Source organism: Desmodus rotundus, chromosome 4 (assembly GCF_022682495.2).
Source record: "Desmodus rotundus isolate HL8 chromosome 4, HLdesRot8A.1, whole genome shotgun sequence".
Taxonomy (NCBI): domain Eukaryota; kingdom Metazoa; phylum Chordata; class Mammalia; order Chiroptera; family Phyllostomidae; genus Desmodus; species Desmodus rotundus.
In genome coordinates, this window is record NC_071390.1 from 51,164,299 (window position 1) to 51,184,898 (window position 20,600).

Genomic DNA, 20,600 nt, shown 5'->3' on the forward strand with positions numbered 1-20,600 from the left:
AAAAGAAGAATGAGTCATGACCAGGAGGGAACAGAAAGAAGGTTTCAAAAGCCAGGAAAAACTGAGGAAAGAGAAAGCATGTGTGCATATGTGTGCTTGAGAGAAAAAACAAAGAATGCGTGTGTTTCACAGCTGCTCCTTAAAAATGAGGAACAAAAAGATGTTTAAAGAGGATTTGAAAATTAGCCATGCTTTGCGATGTGCCCTGTGCAGTACAATCTTCTAATTCTTTAGAATAAAGGTTACACTATTCTTTCATGCTTTTGGAGTTGGGATTGGGGTACAAGAAGAGTCACATGTATGCTTGCCAATTTATCCACTTGTCAAAGAGTGATTCGGGTATATTTAGTGTTATACAGAGGTGGGCAAAAGTAGGTTAATAATAATAATAGTAATAATTACAATAAATAACAATACCAGAGTAAACTCTGTTTCACATACTCACAATTGTAAACCTACTTTTGCCAACCCCTGTATTTCTAATTTATTAACTCTAACAATTTATAAGTGACAAAACTCTAAAGACGATTCTCATAAAACTCATGACATTAATCACAAACACCAAAATTGTCATAAAACCAAAGTGTGATAATGAATAAAGTTTTAAAAGTCCTGAAGTATGGTAAAAATGGAAAATCAAGATTCAAGAAAAGTGGAGGTAAGTTTTTAGGTATTTATTTTCTTACTCCAAAGTCTCATCTGTATTTAATTCTACAAATTGAGAATGTCAAGTAAAATGTTCCTTCACTTAATCTTTTGGATAATATCTAATCTGTGACTAAGTTTTAAGTCATTTTCCCCTAAGCCAGCACCATTTATACACTTCAGAGGTGATGCGGAGGCACACACAGTCCAAAGAAAACGATGTTTCTTAGCATATCGGTGATAATGTCCACTTTCTGTGTGCCAGAGGTGGTTACAAACATTTACATTAATATGCATTTTACTAGGAAAATCTATCACCAGGATTTGCATTTAATTCAATACACATAATAAATTCAATATAAATAACAAATATAACAGACAAACTAAAAGGAAGAAATTTCTGTATATAAAAATAAAAAAGAAATATATTCCAATTCTACTGTAATATATTAAGATATCATTTCAGTAACAAGAAAAAAATTTAGTAAGTATATATGAGAAACCTGTATCATAATAAAGTTCCTGAGGAAAGATTCTAACAATATGCCAGTATATATACTGAAAGTGAAACAGAGCTGGGTATTTTTAAAAGAGATTGTAATTAAAGATAATTTACACAGGTATCTTTTTACATGCATCTTAGAAGCTACATATCAAACTCTATTGCAATTACTTGAATCCCTGAAATTAAGGCTGGGAAAGCAGAATGCAGGTGAACTGATCAGAATAATATTTCTATTCAGTTTCCTGGGGAACCCCCTTTTGGAGAACAAAATTATGCAAAATATTTAAAAACAATGTGCTCATTGACTTAAATAAGTTGAAATTTAACTATTTTATTATTCTTTTAAATGACCTAGTCTTTGATCTTATTAGTTTCAAAATTTGAAATATAGCTATAGGCTCAATATCTCTCAAACATTCTAATTACTGACCTCAAGGCAAATAAATAATCTTGCAAGGGTACTGGTATTGATCTTAATTGCACTATCCTCTTTTTATTTTTTAGATAAGACTTAAGAGTAGACTTACAGCAAATCATACCTTATACATGTGTAATCGCTACACTTCTCAGTGAGTCTATAGCCTGGTTTGTTTTATCAGGAAGGCTTTGTTGCTAGAGCATGCTCACTCTGGTTTCTGATCTATCACATACACTTACAAAACATCTGGCTTAAGTTGCAGGTGCCATCAGGAGCTCTGGGACTGGGATTTCCAGATGTGATTCAAAGTCCTTAGTACTCACTGTGCTCAAAAGTGAATCCTAAGTGTTATAAGGCTGATCAAAATAGGGGCAATAATTTTGACTTCTAGGATTCAATTAGTTGAAGTCAAAGAGAAAAATCATATCTAGGAGTTTAATCTTATTATTTATCCTACTAAATACCCACTTTTCAAGTTCTATAGCTCAAAATAAACTTTTCCTGTCGAACAGAAGTTGATGGGACTATGACAGTAAAATAGATGCTACCATATCATCTAGAAGCTCAAAACACCCCTGGTATAAAAAAAATCCGATAAATAACATACCTTTATTATTTAAATTAAGAGGTCAACCTTTATGAGGCTGAAATAACTGGATTGTTTTAATATTAACATTTCTATACATTGCTGAAATGCATTTCAAAGTCTACCTAAACCCCTCAAGAAATATTTGAAGTTGTACTTCAAAAAAATTAATGATAATAACGTGCTTCTTCTAGAAAATACAATTTTGTCATATCATTTCTAAATGATAAATAGTATTTCTACCTAAGGTTGGGGTTGGGTTGGGTTGGGGGTGGGGGTGGGGAGGCTGGAGTATTAGAAAGAGAAAATTCAGCAGTTTCCCCATGCAAGTAATGCTCATATATCATTATTTGGTTGGCATACAGAGAGATGCCAAAACCTTAGTAAGATATTGATCTTAAACAATCACCGTATTCCAAGTCAAAAGAAAATGTTGCACAGTTAAAATGTATTCTTCTTCTTCCCCCATCATATATATGAATTTGCAGAAAGGTAGAATTTAGGGACATGTCATATAAAAATTAAAGTGAGAAGTTTGTAATTTGGAGTTTATGATTTATTTTTCTCCTGACTTAAGAGTTTCCAATTTTTTCAGAGGTAATATTGCTTTTGAGGCAAACAAACATAAATTACTGTGCAACAAAGTGTGGAAGGCGAATGCTTAAGACGCTATAAACCTCATTCTGCCAGAAAGCCATTCTCTTTTCAGTCCCAATTCTAACCACTTTAGCTCTGAGAACTATTCCAAATGCCTAGAATGCAAATGTTTTCCTGTTTCATGGCTATAACTACATGGTTATAGAGAAAATGAATACAAATGAAGATGCTTAAAAAAACAGTGGCAGAAGAGGTGATTAAAGCAATGATAAAAATTCAGAAGTCTACTGGAACAGCACTGACTTCAAGTAAATGATACTACTTTATTAAATTGACTTGTTTATCTTACATTTCAAGGGAAGGTATGCAGAATATAAAAAATAACTTTGTCCCAATTAAAAAAAATAAAATAAAATAATTTATTTTAGTTCTCAATATCTGCTGAGGCATTATTAAAAACTTTAGAAGGGGAAAAACCACTCATTCTACCACATTAAGTCTGCACACCTGCTTCAAAGTGTGCATATTCTTTCTCTGGTTGAAATACTGATGTTTTACCATTACCAATTATCTGCTATCTAAACCTCAAAATGAATTTTGAACTTTGGCCACTCAAATCAATCAGTGGGGGACAGAACTGTTCTGAACTCAGCAACTGTCTTGGTTTTAGTCACATGGTTTTCAAAAGGCTTCCCTATCACTTCATGTAAAAACAACCTCAGCACTAATTTTGAAAAATGTTAATATAGTATTTCACCTTCTTCCACTTGGAAAAAAAATAATGAAAATGCATCTTAAGAATAAAAATTTACAAGTTTCACTCCGAGGATCACCAGTCTTACACTTGTTTTATATTGTTCTAGTAGCTATTATCCACCAGGAAACCATTTAGATGAAGAATTTTTAAATCATTTTGAAATCAAACATTTATAGGTATTCTTTGAACACCACTAACCATTAAGACATATCAAGAATTTTAAAATTACAGTTTGCATTTCTAGCCAGGCACTGTGCTAAACACTTGGCATTATCTCTTTCAGGCCTCACTGCAGTTCTATGAGGTAGGTGACTCTACTATCAGCACTTTACAGATGAAATAAGTAAGTAGCCCAAATAAGTACCCCACGGTGACAATGCTACAGAGTGGCATGACAGGTCATGTTCTGACTCCAGAACCCACGCCATGAACTATTACATGTTATATTGTATCAAATGCACAGAAATATACCAGGCATCTACACTGCTTGCAATTTCTTAAATTGTTAATGGGATTGGATATTTTTGGAGGAAAAACACAGTTCACTATTGTAAAACATTTACCTTGGGGCTTAGCTTGTATCAGCTCAATTATCTTGAAGAGAAAGTTGAGCTAATGATGTATGAGGTGCATATCATATCTTTATACCTTGACTTGTTCAAATGCATATTTTAATCATTTTCAAAATGAGTATCAGTTTAAGAATGTAATGGCTCTTTATACTGTTCTTAATTAACAAAACTGAAGAAGCTTTTTATTTAAGTTTAAAACTTTTAAAAAGGCATCATGGCAAAGATAAATGTGCAAAGTAAGAACTCGCCTCACACATTCTCTGCAGCTAGACCACATCAGTAGATGTTTAGGCTGAGAACCCATTTCTACTGGAATAGGAGAAAAGAACTGTTTTGAGTAGTTTTCATAGAACTTTACTTGGGTAACCTTAAAACATGCTAGAGCGTTTTGGCTAAATAATAAGAAAACGGAAGTTAGTCTGGAATCTTGTTTCATGGTGAAAAGCTAAACATGAAGGTGTTAAAATGTAATGGTTAGCCATGTTCATGCTTTCAAATCAATAATGATAAGTCAAATGGGTTCGATTGACCCCAAATTCAAACAAAACAGAATCTTAAATAAAAATGTATTTTAAAACTTCATAAAAGAAGTTTGAATATTTGGGACAACCAAGTAATTATACCCTTCTTGGGAGCTCTTAATTATTATACTGTTTCATTTTTCAACCTGAATAATCAAACACATGTGGTAACAACAGACTTTAGTTAGTGGTGGAACTCAGAGACTGGAAAGAGACAGTATGCATACTCCTGGAAGCAATACAGTAAGTGTTTGACACCATTTGTAAGCTGCATCTGAAGATGCACTCTATGCTAACAGAAAAAATGAATCAGGCCTTTCCACAGGCAATAGGAACTTAGCATGCAAAGGATAAATTCCTGTAAAAAAAGCAAGCAAGAAAGCCCTCTTCTATAAAGTAACTGCTCTGCTCATTGACCTTTGGAAGCTTAAAGGATTTACACTAGAGTCACCAAATGTGTGATATTTATAGAACCCAATAGAGATAAACAATCCCCCACTACCTATTCGAAGAAAAAAGTTCATTATTTTTAATACATAAAGCGTATTAATAAGGTATCCTTAAGAATACAGTAAAACTTGATTTTGAATCCTTTATCATCAAAGAATATTACTTTCAATAGTCAAAGTGTCAAGAAGACTGGTGCTCTTTCGTCAACAACAGTGGCTGACTACTCAATGCTGCAGATTCCAGACTTCCAAACGCTTACCAGTTTCTACCTCTTTTCTCTTCTTACTTTCTACGAAGGACCCCTATCTGAAGCAAGTCATTTTGAACCTTTAATCTTTAAACCATACAATTATCATACAAGTTTTAAGTTGCTCCTACAAACTGTTCTGCTGTAATTAGAGAACAGAAAGTGGCTTTCTTCTTCACAGGTGTCAGCATCTCATCTGTTTTATGATCTTTAGCACTACACTTGTGTCATAGCTATTCTAAACTAGAATCTCAGGGATCAGAAACATTGATAATGGGGTTATCAATAAGTTATTTTCATATAATTATTTAAGTATCTGTTGATTTGTTTCACAATGCAGTTAAAGGCAAGGATAAAGGCAATCTATTGCAACCATAGGATGATTGGTTTGGAATTTGGTAATGGGACTACTAAAAATACATCCTATTTTAAAAACAAGGAAGCACATAAAAAATGTTCCATAAAAATAAGGAGCACCCTATGATTTTCATTAATTATATAATTATTTTAAATCAAAAGATGTTCTAATACAGTTTAGTTTATATTTTTATGAAGTACAAGAGAAATTTTAAAAAATGAAATTTTAATAATTTATAAGCTATAATTAAAGACTCTAAGCCTTAAACATCAATTTTAAAAAGTACTTCTTATGTGTGTCCTTGAAATTCTCTTTTGTCAGCCTATAATCTATATATTCTTTTTTTCATGATTTTCTCCATATATTTGCTAGCTTTTCCAAGTGAAAGTTGTTGGTTAGCTCAGAAAAGCAAAATAATGACGTCTTTCTAAATGTTTTGTTTCCCCTTAAGCCATTCTGAGCAAAGTGCAACTAAGCGACAGCTGCACATTTATATTTATGACGCAAAAAAATTCAAAAGAAAAAACCTATTAAGTTTTCACTAGAAGCTACTATTACAGTTCAATTAGGAACTAGGACTATTTAAATGACCCAATTAACTGAGTATTCCTTATGCAATATAGTGCTACAGTTTGCTTACCTCTTGTGTGACACATAATATGAAAACTTCCTTTTTAAAATAGACTAGCCAAATTTTCCTGCCATGGTTTTTTAATGGGTGGGAGTTGTGAATATTTTGAGTGATGTTAGTTTTTATAGTTTTTAAGTCTATGCTGTGAAATAACATTATAAAGTTTATTACAATAAATATAAACAATTTAATCAAGAACATAATAAACTTTTAAAAAATCCTTTCTTTTAAATTATGCTAGGTACTATACTCTCAAGGACTTGTGCAGTGTTTGAATTGTCATATTAAAGATAAAGTATGTTAATTTAAAGTGAAAGGAATAAAATCATTCTCTGAAGGGAGAAGGGAAAGGGCATGAGCATGCACTGAACTGAACCTTTGTCCCTAAGGCATTATTATGGCTTTTAGAACATTAATTAATTGAAGCACATGCTGTCAGTACCTGCCAGAAATCCTGATCAGAAGGTGAGAAAAAGAAAAAAATTGACATTGATTATATGAACAAAAACTTCCAAATTGAATATATATAAATATCACAAAATATTATAACATATAAAGGACCTATTAAGATCTGTTATAAAATCACTGAACACATGGAAATAGAAAATGAGGACTAAATAGATATGTGTTATACATTATCTTCTAGGTACAAAAACCCCAAAAACCCCAACAACACAATTTAACCTCCCCACAATGAAACTTACATTGTAGAAAAACCTCATATGACTATAAAAAGAAAATATACAAATAATTACCTGTACCTTAAAGGGAAAGCAAATATTTCTCTTTTTTTTTAAAGGACAAAATGGAAGAAAATAAATTTTATTCACCAGTTATTTCAATTTCCCTAGAATCTTGACATGTTTGAAGCTCTTCTGTTTAAGGATAAAACAATTTAGCACACAACAAAAATCTCAAAAAAGGGCATCAACTAGACACAAAGTATTGATGAGCAGGTTTAATGTATTTCCCAACTTTTTCATTAGGACATAAAAGCAGTTTTGCAAGACTCTCCACTCCACATCAAAGTTACCTGTCTCCTTAATCCAACACCCACTCCAATGAAATATACTTTGAGTAGTGTGTGCTGGTATGCATAATAATGACTAGGACTCAAAGAAAAATGTATTTGGTGCATTCTAGGGGTTTTGTAGAGCCTACTGTGAAACAAAGAATTTGAAATAAACCATTATAAAATACAAAAATAAAAAACCCAGGGATTTTCCTTCAGATTCCTGGTTTATTAGGGATATGTTTGTTGTGAGGGGAAAAAAGATCCCAAACATCAGGCTGTTCATAAAAATAACCCACAGTATCAACTTCAGAAAACAAACCTTAAGACTATCACACTAATTATTTTCCTAAAGGATGCATTTGACATGCCAACTCTCATTCACAAAAATACATTGTTAGGTTTGTGTTGAAGAGCCCCACATAGCACTCTTAGAGGTCATAGAGGTTAACACATACACCTCTAACTCAAAGCTGCTCTCGGGTGCTACTCAACTGATGAGACTACCTTTGCAGTTAGAGAAGCAACTGCTCAACTCATACATGAAAGAAAAGAACTGTACTCCCTGCATAACAAGAGATTATTTTGGATACAGTTGATAAAAACCATACTTCCTTTTTATTATTAAGTCATAAAGAGGTATCAAAATTAAAAGCAAAAATTACAGGGTAAGGCTTAACTACTAGGAGCATCAAAGGAAGTGAAAATGGACTAGGTGCAGGACAATACGAATGAATGGGAGGAACAAGGGTGGGAGAACTGTGAGCATGTGCTGAAGATGCTAGGGGAGAGGATCTGGTGAAAATTTTGATCTTAGACAAGCACCTACGTAAAGAAATAATGGGACAAGATTTCTAAACCCCACTATGTGCTTAAGATGCCTCCTTCCTCAGCCTCTTTTTCATCATCCTTGATCAACTCCAGCTGGTCATCCAGCCCCTGATCTTCATTCAGCATCATTCCAGTAGGTCCCCCTCCTCAGCAGAGTCATCCTGCAAACCAAAAGGTCACCAGTTCGATTCCCTGTTAGGGCACATGCCTGGGTTGTGGGCCAGGTTCCCGGTTGGGAGCCTGTAAAAGGCAACCTATCACTGTTTCCCTCGCACATCAATATTTCCCTCTCTTTCTCTCTCCCGCCCCCTCTAAAAATAAATAAAATCTTTTAAAAAATTCTTTTAGCAATTTACAAGCCTAAGGCTAGAATTGATGTGACAGGGGTGAGACGAACCACTGTGGACACAGGACAACTCAGACATGAGAAACAAAATAGGGTTCCCTCTTCAGTTCAGGTCCTAGCCATTTGATACCAGTCAACTACTCATTACATGCACAAGGAGATCTTTACACCCGATCTAACTGGGGGGGGCGGGGGGGAGCATGGAGAGAGTAATTATGCATAGGGTATGCTATTCTGTAGCATTTCACACAAACCAAGAAAGAAGATAATATATATCATAGTTAACTCCTTCCATAAACTGAGTAAAATGCTCAAAGTCATGCAAAATAGTTGTAATATATACAGCCAGGTACTTTGCCTACGGTCCTGGCTTTACTGAGAAGGTAACTGACACAGAGAGGTTCAGTGGTCTCTTGGCCAAGGTTACCCATCAAGTATGTGGCAGAGTCCATATTTGAACACAGGATTATCTATAGGCAAAGTCACACTCTCTTCATCTTGTACTATTATTATATCCTAAGTTCAGCAATCCATAATGTGTTTTTCATCCTCAATTCAGCATACTATAATATCGATCAATCTTTTACATATAGTTGTCAAATACTGAGATTCTCAAAATGGATATCCCTAGGAAAATATTTCAAACACTAAAATGAGATTTTTTAGGACTGTCGTATGTACAAGAGAACTAAAATCGCTAATTTGTAAGAAGAGAGAAAAATGAGAAAGTGGTTTTAAAATAATTTAAAGGCCTTGGATGAGAAAGGAAGAAGATGAAAAAATCTGAGACTAAAGGTAAGAGAAAATTGCAGCAGGTGTCAAAGGATTTCTTGAAAATGCTGAATCAGTTCCTGAGTTCACTTTGGCAATAGAACTACATTCTAAACTTTTGCTCCTCTAAAGACTGACTAGATGAGTGGCCCCATTCAAATGCTGCTACATTTAACACACAAGCAAGCAATATTCGAAAGAGCAAAGAGTTTAGTTTGTAGCAGAAACATCATTTTCTTTACTATCTTGATTACAGTGAGCCAAGACTCAATTTTTCAAATACAGATGACTGTGCTCACTTTAAGAGAGATGTCTTTAATTAAAAAATTTTAAAAAGAAATGTTTTTCAAAATGCCAGTGGTATTCATGTCACATGAGAAAATAATGAAGCAAATATCAGAATAACAGTAAAGTTGAAATCTGACTTCTCCATTCAGGTGTTAAAGTTTGTTTATCTCTTATTTTCTTTCTTTAAAATGAAACACTATGTGGTTTTTCAGGTTAATTATGGTTTTCCAACTGCACTTTATCAAAGCAGAAAAATTAACTTCAACAGTCTTAGAGAAAAGAAGGTAAAAGAACAAGTTTTATTTTTTTGCACAAATAGTCTTAAGGGAGTAAAATAAAGTAACTATCTGAGAAATTCCTACTTACAAAGAGATCGTATAAACAAATAGCTTAGAGACATGAAAGATGGTATAACACAGCGCTTAACCAGAGTGGTGAACTCTGGAGCCAGACTACCAGTTTGGAATCCTGGCTCTACCACCTACCAGCTGTATGATCTCAGTTCAAAAAAAAAGGATTAAGTTACTTAATTTTTATGTACTTTAATTTCTTATTTGTAAAATGATAATAACATAGTAAGCTATCTAAAAGAGTATTTGTGTAGATTAAATGAGTTATTGCGTGGAAGAACTTAGAATGGTGCTTGGCACATAATAAACACTGAGAAAGCTTCAACTATTCTTTTTCATATTATTATTGGTAATAATTACCTCAAGAGGCAAACAGAGTCAAGCATTTGTCATTTAGAGAATTTGCTTTAAACTGGAAAAATAAAAAAACTTAACGATAAGTTGTTAATGGGTTTTTTTAAAAAGAGCTAAATCATTACCTCTAAAATAATATGTGACTATGAAATAATTGTGGAGAACTTCAGGCTTCAAGGAATTGTGCATTCCTTTGTGCATTCCCCTGGAATCTGTTATAGTTTTTTTTTTTTAAGCAAGAATTTTCCTATTATTAAAAAAAAAAAAGAAGCCCAGCCCCATACCTGGAGTAGGGAGGCGGAGGTGTGTCGTGCACCCCAGAAGCTGCTAAAACCTGTTCGTAGGTGGGGAGGCCTGGCGGTTTGGGTAGCGGCAGGGGTGTTGGTGGGCCCAGAGAGCTCAGGGGACTGAGAGGGTTGATGAGCTCGGCCCTGGGGATAGAAGGTGCACAGTTAACAGGGGAAACCTACAATACAGAAAGACTTGGGAGAAGGGAGGACTTAGGGAGACAGAGACTCTAAGAGTGGTAGGGAACAGGTGGAAGGGAGATGGACCAAGGAGAAGGAGGGTCATCTTCAATCTGACAAGCAGCAAAGCACCTCAAAATGACAGGTAGATGCACAGGGACAGGCAGACCCAGAAATCAATAACTGCTAAGACAGACTTATTCACAGACACACAGGTAATACAGATACAAGCAGAGTAATGGAGAAAAAGACAGCCTTCCAGAGAGGCGGGACCACTCACAGAAACAGACATAACACAGAGATACCCATTTCCAATAAACTCTTCTTAAAAGTCCCCTGATCCACTATACTTCCGAGACTGGCACTCAAGTACCTTCTTAGACCCTGCCACTGAGAAAGACACACCCAGGCCAACTCCTACAGGCACACATAAACATGTGCTACACCCTTTACCATGGAAACCGACATACCACGGACACCCACAGACACTCTCAGATCACAGGCTGCAGCCTCACCAGATACAATATTCACAGAGTGACAATCACACAGAAACCTGGTACTGCCAAGACAGGCAGCAAATACTGACTGAGCTCCTACTGTGTGCCAGGTACCGAGGATACAGTCAGACAGGCAGATGCCACAACTAGACACACTCACAAACTCACTCACCACATGACTGTCTTCTCAGATCTTTCATCAGCACCTACCTGCCCCCAATCCTGGGCCCATCTCCTTAGGTTGACCCTTCCGCCCTCCCCTGCTCACCCTTCTCTCCAGCCCCCCAGCCCCTCCACCATAAAGCCCCCTTACTCTCGAGGACTGGGCTGTTGGCCTTGGCCCTGATGCCAGTGCAGATACCAAAAGGCTCCCAGGCCGGCCAGCACAATGAGCAGGATGCCAGATGCCAGCCCCACCACAAAAAAAAAAAAAAAAAAAAAAAGAGAGAGAGAGAGAGAGAGAACACAACTGATGTACCCCCCTTTAAAGATGGAATTGATAGGGCAAATGAAAACATGGATCAAAAAAATATGGAGCAAAAACAATAAAATTCTGCCCATGTATTCATATTGATCAGTAGAAAAACCTGAATGAACATATCAATTCATCAAGAATTTAGACTTGACTGGTTTGAATTCTCTGGAAGTTAAAGCAGAGGGAGGGAGCGATAGAGAAAGAGAGAGAGAGAGAGAGATATGCACCTAACAATTCAGAATTCCTAAGAGTATCAAGACCCGCTATATAAATTTGAGCAGAATTAAAGCAGTTCAAATAAATGTTAAGATTTATCAAATTCTGCCCCATGAGAATTTCAGTCCACCCTCTCCTAATTTACATTTTCTTTCTTTTTTAAAAAAATATTTTATTTATTTATTTTTAGAGAGAGGGGAGAGAAGGAGAAAGAGAGGGAGAGAAATGTTAATGTGTGAGAAACATCGACTGGTTGCCTCTCACACACCCACAACCCAGGCATGTGCCCCGAACCAGGAATCGATCTAGCAGCCTTTGAGTTCGTAGGACAACTCTCAACCCACTGAGCCACACCAGCCAGGGCTAATTTACATTTTCTTGATCAGCAATACATTTCACTCTTAGAAGACAGGAAATCCCTTATGTAACTTACTATATATATATATATGTTAAAGAATAATACTATACTTGATCTTATTCCAGGCTCATATTTTATCTGAGGTATGAAGTAGATCATCACAACTCGAATAAAGCAGTAAGAGGAAAATGCGTGCCCACACTCACCCCGGGGAAGCAAGTCTTACCCTTAAAGGGAATGGCATGGACGACAGTGTGGTGATTGCTGGGGGGAGGTGCGTATAAGGAGATTAAATGGTAATGGAAAAAAATACAATTAACAAAGAAAAAGAAAAGAAGAAAGTTCATTTATTAATATTTTACAATAACTTTTACCTAGTAAGCAATTAAAAACATTGAGTTATATTAAAACTTTGATTTTTAACTATGCCTCCCATCTTTTTTGCTGCTGATTATCTTTTCTGCTATAAACACTGTAGTTAGTATTTCCCTTTCTAGCCTTCAACTATACTTTTTTATTTCTTTTACCTAAATGTGGACAATTTTCACTTTAATTTGATATAAAGTGTTCTCCTGTTCCATGTGAACAAATACTCTGGTATGCATCATCAAGGAGATGGAAATAAAACACTGTTAATTCTTTCTTCCAAACTGATTCTAAGGGGGCTGTAATTACAAATATTGAATAAACTCAATCCGGAGGCATCATTTCTGAAATGTTCAGGAGAGCTTGGGGGAAAAGGGAACTTGATAAAGAGGAAAGAATTAAAAAATCTATTTTTCTGAAAAAAAAAATGATGGAAGGATAGTAATGGGCAATTAGTTTCAATGAGTAATTCCTTGTTATCTGAAAAAAAGAGTGTGAACGTTAAAGTTTTTAGAAGAGAGAAGATGATTACAGGAAAACTCTGGAATATTGGTACTCTTAGCTTGAACAATTTTATCTAGATCATGTTTTCTACTGTAAATTTAAAAAAATTCCATGGTGGTGTCTGATATGGAGTATCTTTTATTACATGCAATAGAAACAGAAAATAGAAAACTTAATTTTTATCTTTGCTATGCTGAGAAAAAAGGGAGAGTTAGGAAAACCTGGGAAATGAAGGGTGTAGGCCCCACCAATAAAAAACAGCAACTAAATGATTAAATGAGAGAAATATTTGACAATCATGCAATAGAAAGGATGCATTTAGAAGTTATACTTTGTTTCATAGACCAATTATTATATGATAAAATTAAACCCAGAAAAATATAGTTTTTATTAAAGAAATAATCCAGAAAAAACAAGTCACAAGAAAAATGCACAGATACTGCACATTGCTGGTGTGTGTGTTTAATCTATGACACGTTTCACTAAAACAAAAGCCAGACCAAAATTTATATTACCATCTGTATAATAATGCTAATGTGCTATGTATAATGATTTTCAAATATCCTTTAACAAAATCTGAACTCTTTCTAGCTTTGAGGTTTTTAAACTTTAGTCTCGATATAATATTTTTAAAAACAACACTTGTCTACCAAATAAATACTTAAAACCAAAGACCATTGACTATGGCTTCTTTATGCACAGCCTGTATTAGCAGATCGTTTTGAAATGCATAAATGATGCAAGAGCCAATAATAATGCATTTCATGACTTCTGTACAAAGGCAATTGCCAGTATCCTTAGAGTAAGGTACATTAACATAAGGTAGCGATGGGTTCTGGAAAAAGATCCTCTCCAAAATTCAAAAGGCGCTTAACACAATCCAGTTTTACTGACTATCAGTTGAAACAAGAATGTTTCACTTACTTCTTAAGGGAATTTTCTAGTCAAACAGAATAGGAGAAAAGAGGATAGGTATCAAATCAAGAAATAACTATCCAATTACTTGTCAATATCAGCTGGACCATTCTTTTCTACTTTGCTTCTGGAGATTGTACAAAATTCAAGTGTATATGAGAAAAGACCCCAGGATGTGATACTGTTTCTACATTTGTTCTTGCTTTCAATGACAAAAAGGGTAAAGTGCGATTCAATTAGAAAGCAATAAAAATGGGCTAGTGTTTCTTACTGGTCAAACAATTAGACTTTATTAAATGGTGTGTTAAAAGTTAAAACAATGGGGCGTAAGAGGAGATGAGAGTCAATACTCTTTCTCTAAGAAGTTCATAACTAGTTTATCTTCTAAGTTAAAAAAGAAAGAGAGAGAAAATTACCCATTTAAAAATCAAAGCAAGTTTAAAGGAAAATTCCCCTAGGGTGTTAGATTTCTACTAAATTTCTGGGCATCATGTAGGAAATTTACTATAATTACCACACAAATCTGATTTTTCAACAATTCAGTGATTGTTTTAGGATTTACATACACTGGAAACTGTAAGATTTTCTGACTGAGACAACAGAAGAGTCATACAGGTCCAAAGAGGAACGAGAAGACTGATAGCTGAGTAAGGGCTGGTCCTTATAGTTATCAAGTAAAGGCTTTTATACTTTTTCCATGGTAAAAAATCCCTGGAAAAATATCTAAACTGATTAAACACAATGAAATTTTGCACTCTTTGTTATAGTAAGGCTTAAAAACAGTATCAAAACTAACTTTTTAAGCTTCATCTGAAATAAAAGACAATTCAGAAAGAGCAGAGAACTTGGTTTAAAAGTCCTACTTAAGAAGCATAACCTTTATCAAAAAACAAGACCTTAACAATATATTTGATGGAAATTAAAATAAGATTTACATGAAGAACCTGGCAAAGGTATTAAGTATGCTCATCACAACAAGGATGGAAGGGAAATCTGCGTGCACTTTTTGCTAGCGGAGAAGCTGGCTTAATTCTACACCTCCTTATTCGAGTGTCCCATTCCTCTATCCTCCACCATACAAATCATACTTTCAAACATTGTACGTTAATATACCTGAGTCTTGTCTTTCCCACCTTGATTTCAGAATTTTATGCTTCATTGCACAAACATCTGCAATTATAATCTGGAAAGTCTGCCTTCCAAAGGCAGAAGCACTGTCATTTAAGTCTCCACATCACGGTGGACACTCAAATGCTTCACTGTTTTATTGCATTTTACTTTTGCTATTTTATAAAAATAAGTGGATATCAAAAAATGCAAGTGACGCCAGTGATAAGAAATGTAGAGCTCATAAATTAAATACAACTGAAACAAAGGGGGAGCTTATCAGTCCTGTCAAAAGCTGCAAAATTTTAGTGTCAAGAGGATAGTTACTGGCTGAAACAGGGAAAAATTAAAAAGCATGTATAAAATACGAGATATCATTGGGGATTTTACATTTGGGGGACCTCTAAAAATGGAAATGCCACTTAAGTAAATTTGCTGTTCAAGTCACACACATTCAACTTCTTTATGTGTTTTCAGATTTACACATATACAGCCATAGAGAAGTAAATTCTCATGCTACTCTGGATTCTTTTAGTGGCCAAAAAAAAGTGATTTGTTAAATTGATTTTGCTGCAGGATATCAATGACTTAGTGAGTCATACCTCCGAGGAGTATGTGATTGACTATCTGATATTTTCCAAGTCATCAAATATATACTGGTCACCTCTTGTTTGCCAGGCATATGATGGGCTCCGAGAGACACAAAAACAGATTAGGACAGGGACCTGATTTGCCAGAGACCCTGAATCACACACTGACACCAGTGTCTGCGGAGAGCCTCTAACATGTACATGGTACTTGATCATATGTGAAGCAGAGATACTAAGGATCAGAAGGAAGAAATGGGGGTCCCAAAGCAGAGCCAGCACTCTGGACCTAGGTCTCCTAACATCAAGTCCAGTAACTTTTCCTTTCTATCATTGTTTCCTTTAGATATGTGACTTTAAAAAGAGGACACTCACAGATGGAGGTACTGTGCCACTTGAATAGGAAAGGTAATTAATGTTTAGGCTGGAAGCCTTGGCTGAGATCTCTCAGCTCTTAAGACAGCCACTCATTCTTTCTACTTGCGCAGGAGACCTTAGCACTTGTATCTTCACTGTACTGGTATAAGGAGTTTACATAGTGATGTATAATTGACATATTCCTGCAAGATCACTTTCTACTAACCCTGACCTCTACCCATCTGAACTATCTTTTGTGATTCTGCCTTTTCCAGCCACTTCATGATTTTCCTTCTGAGTTCTTTCACTTCAGGCTTAATAGAGCCATTCCTAGCTCTTTCTTCTTTCTTCCTCCTCTTTAAAATTGACCTTTTACTTTTTCCCTGACCCTATGTAATATGTTCTTTCTCTTTTTGGAGAATTCAGCCTGAAAAGGAAAAACATGTTTAACTAACTGCTTTGACATAATAATGTTGAAAGTTTCATTTTCTATACTTAAGAACGATTCATTATGTGACTTATTCAGGCATAAAATAAAGAATTGAAAGTAAGTAAATGCAAACATGTAAATTTGGAGTGGTCTTTATAATTATTATGAAAGCACAAATAAGGACTTCCCCAATTTTCTGGTTAAGATTACTGCTACACATTACTGAATGAGGAGGGTCAGGTCAAATCAGATGGCTGCTTTTAAAGGTCATGTCATATTGGTGGGCATGTTAACTTTTGAGGCTTTTGAATTAAAAGTCAAATGCCAACTTACACTGAATTAGCCCTTAATATAAACTGCAGGCAACCCGTGAGTGTTATCTTTTATGGATAAAGATAGAAGAAACTTCTATTTGACTCTTTCTGTAGAAGATTCTGAAGCTCTTACAGGTCTCCCAACCTAAACAACATACTTTTTGGATAAGATAAACATGTATTCAGAAATCTCTCACAAATAATTCTAGAGAAACTTTAAAATATTCTTCGCAAACAGGATATACACATGTCATAATTTGCTCACCTTTCCATCAAAGCGTTTTACTATGTACTGATCCAGGCCCAAGTCTGTGAAAGAGAAAAAAAATTAGCCACTGATTAATCTCAAATGAAACATGATGACAATTAAATGTACTAGATGGTTTAGCCAAACATTATTTCAAGGCCACAAGAATGAAAATTTTGTCCCATTTTCAGACTCAAAGTATAAATGCTAAAAGATACTAACGTTGTACTTTACATATGAAAAGTGAGGCTCTGAGAGGACAAAGAGGGTAAAATTCATATGCAAACACATTCAACAGTAGAGCCAACTGAAATCCTGGATTCCCCCTGAGGTGGTATTCTTTTCATTACATCAAGGTGCTAATTACCTCTAAATAAAGTGAGGGATATTAATTTAATCTAATACATAATTATTTTATCAAAAAGGCTGTCCAACTTCCACTTAAGATGGAGACATAGGCAGACATGGCTCACCTCTTCACACAACCACATCAAAATTACAACTAAAATATAGAACCACCATCACTCAGAACCATCAGAAATCCAGTTGAATGGAAGTCTGATAACTATGGAATTAAAGAAACCACATCCATCCAGACTGGTAGGAGGGGTGTAGATGCAGAACTGGCTGGTCCAACATCCATGTAGATAAAAATTCAGGAGGGATATCTCAGAAGCAAGGAGTCCCAGACCCACAGCAGGCCCCCCAGCCCAGGATTCCAGTGCCAGGAAGATAATTCCTCAAACCTTCTGGCTGAAAAAACCAGAAGGGATTGAGTCGGTGGAAGAAACTTCTAGAGACCCAAGCAGTTCCTCTTAAAGAACCCACGCACAGGCTCACCTACTCAGACTCATTCTCTCTGAGCTCCAGCACCAGGATAGTAGCATGAAAGGCACCAATGGCATTCTGGGAGAAACTGAACTGTCTGGTATCAAGGTGAGCAGAGGCCATTGTCCCTTTTCTAAACCCTCACTGCACAGAGCCACAGAGCGGGCAAGCTGGTGCCATATCTGAGACTCTATCAACACTGTCTGACCCACCTTGGAGATCCCCAGAGGCTCCGCCATACCCAATTTACAAGCCTACCCAAGCTGCTTTTCTATATGAATGGTTAGTCTTGGCTCATGCCGCACAACTTCCTAAATCCTCTCAAACAAGCAACAGCTGGCCTTAGTGAGCCCCAGATCCCGTACTACTTGCTAATTGGTTCCAAGCCCAGCACTAGGAACAGCCAACCTAAATTCACAGTGTGGCTTCACCTGGGAATCTCTAAGCCCAGCACATGTAGCAGCCATCTCAGATTGCTTACAGCTCAGATGGGGTGTCTGCAAGAAAAGCACAAGTGGGGGCTGACCTTGGTCTGCATCACCCGGCAAACCCCAGGGCTAGTGTACCCAGTGGACAGTTACAGATCACACTGGAGCACCAGCACCCTGCCCCTGCAAAGCTGATCCTCCACAGAGGGTGGAGGTTGGTGGTGAGTGTTCACAACCAATCCTTACAGCTGACTGGCCAACAGCAATCAAGGCTCAACTATAAGAGGAAGGTGTACTCAGCCCACACAAAGGACATACCTCAAGTACCCAGTTGGTGATAGGGCTGCGCCACTGGACCCTAGAGGACACCTAGTATATTAGGCCATACTACCAAGACACAGAGTCATAGCAGCTCTACCTAATACATGGAAACAAACACAGGGAGGCTGCCAAAATGAGGAGACAAAGAAACAGGGCCTAAATGAAAGAACAGGTCAAAACTCCAGAAAAAGAGCTAAACAAAATGGTGATAAGCAATCTATCAGATGCAGAGTTCAAAACACTGGTTATAAGGATGCTTGGGGAAATTAGTTAGGACCTCAGCAGCATAAAAAAAATCCAATCAGAAATGAAGGATATACACTAATTAAAATAAAAAAACAATTTATAGGGAAACAATAAGAGCATTGATGAGGCCAAGAGTCAAATTAATAATTGGGAACGTAAGGAAGAAAAACACAACCGTTCAGAATAAGAAGAAAAAAAATAATCCAAAATAATGAGGATAGTATAAGCTGCCTCTGTGAAAACTTCAAGAGGTCCAACATTCGCATCATAGGAGTAGCAGAAGAGAAAGAACAAGAAATTGGAAGTGTATTTGAAATAATAATAAAATAAAACATCTCTAATTTTGTTAAGGAAATAGACATGCAGGTCCAGGAAGCACAGAGAGTCCCCATTATGATGGATGCAAAGAGGCCCACTCCAAGACATGTCATAATTAAAATGCCAAAGGTTAAAGATAAAGAGAGAATCTTAAAAGCAGCAAGAGACATGAAGTAAGTTATCTACAGGGGATTTCCCATAGGACTCTCACCTGATTTCTCAAAAGAAACTTTTCAGGCTAGAAGGGTTTGGCAAGAAATATTCAAAGTCATGGAAAGCAGGGACCTACAGCCAAGATTGCTCTACCCAGCAAAGCATCATTTAGAACTGAAGGGCAGATAAAGAGCTTCCCAGACAAGAAGGAACTAAAGGAGTTCATCATCACTAAACTATTAGTATATGAAATGTTAAAGGGATTTATTTAAGAAAATGAAGAAGATCAAAACTATGAATGATAAAATGGCAAAAATACATATCTATCAACAATTGAATCTAAAAAACAAACTAAGCAAATAAGAACAGAGACAGACTCATGGATACGAAGAGTGTTTTGATGGTTTCCAAATGGGAGGGGAGTGTGGGGTAATGGGTGAAGAGGTGAGAAGATTAAGAAGTACAAATAGGTAGTTACAGAATAACCATGGGGATTTAAAGTACAATATAGGAAATGGAGGAACCAAGAACTTATATGCATGCCCATGTACATGAACAATGGTGTGGGATTGCCTGAGGGAGTGGGGGTGGGTAATGGGTGGAGTGGGGGTGAAGGGGGAAAAATCAGGACAAATGTAATAATGTAATCAGTAAAATACGAAACAAAATAATTATTTGTATCCAGTTAAAGAAAGATAAGTTTAATATCAAAGGAAATTTCCGCAACACACTTAAACAGATACAAATAGACCACTTAATATTACCTTTTAATTTGGTTAAATGATATTTACCTTGAGAATACCGAGCATTGAATTTTACAAAGATATAAGTAAAGTGCCCTGAGGGCAGGGATTTTTTGTCTTTGCCTACCACGTTATCCTAGTATTGAGAATAGTGCTTGATCAATAAGTGCCTATTAAGAATGAGTAAGATACAGTCCCTGCCTTGAACAAAGATACGTGCATATAATAATTAACATTACAAAGGAGCATACAATTAGCTCAATAATAGGGTGCTGTGCAAGTTTTTAGACTGGAGAAATCAGTTCCCAATTACATGTATTTTTTCCTAATTACTCAGTTCTTTTCTTTTCAGTTCTTATGGTATTCATTCTAGCACAGGCCTTTATCTTGCTATGTCCGGGGGATTACAATGATCACCGCTCCCAGAATGAGCTTTTTGCATTTCTGACTTCTACACATTTGGTTACACATTCTTCTTATCTAA

The 20,600-nt window shown here is 35.9% G+C and overlaps 1 protein-coding gene across 1 annotated transcript in view; it reads right to left on the reverse strand.

Annotated features, from left to right (window-relative positions):
* Positions 1-20,600, reverse strand: part of MICU1 (mitochondrial calcium uptake 1) — a 214,711-nt gene that overhangs the window by 115,506 nt on the left and 78,605 nt on the right. Inside the window, exon 5 of the mRNA XM_024561320.3 lies at positions 17,098-17,141. Within this exon, the coding sequence (XP_024417088.1) occupies positions 17,098-17,141 (44 nt within the window). The remainder of the gene's footprint in view (positions 1-17,097; positions 17,142-20,600) is intronic.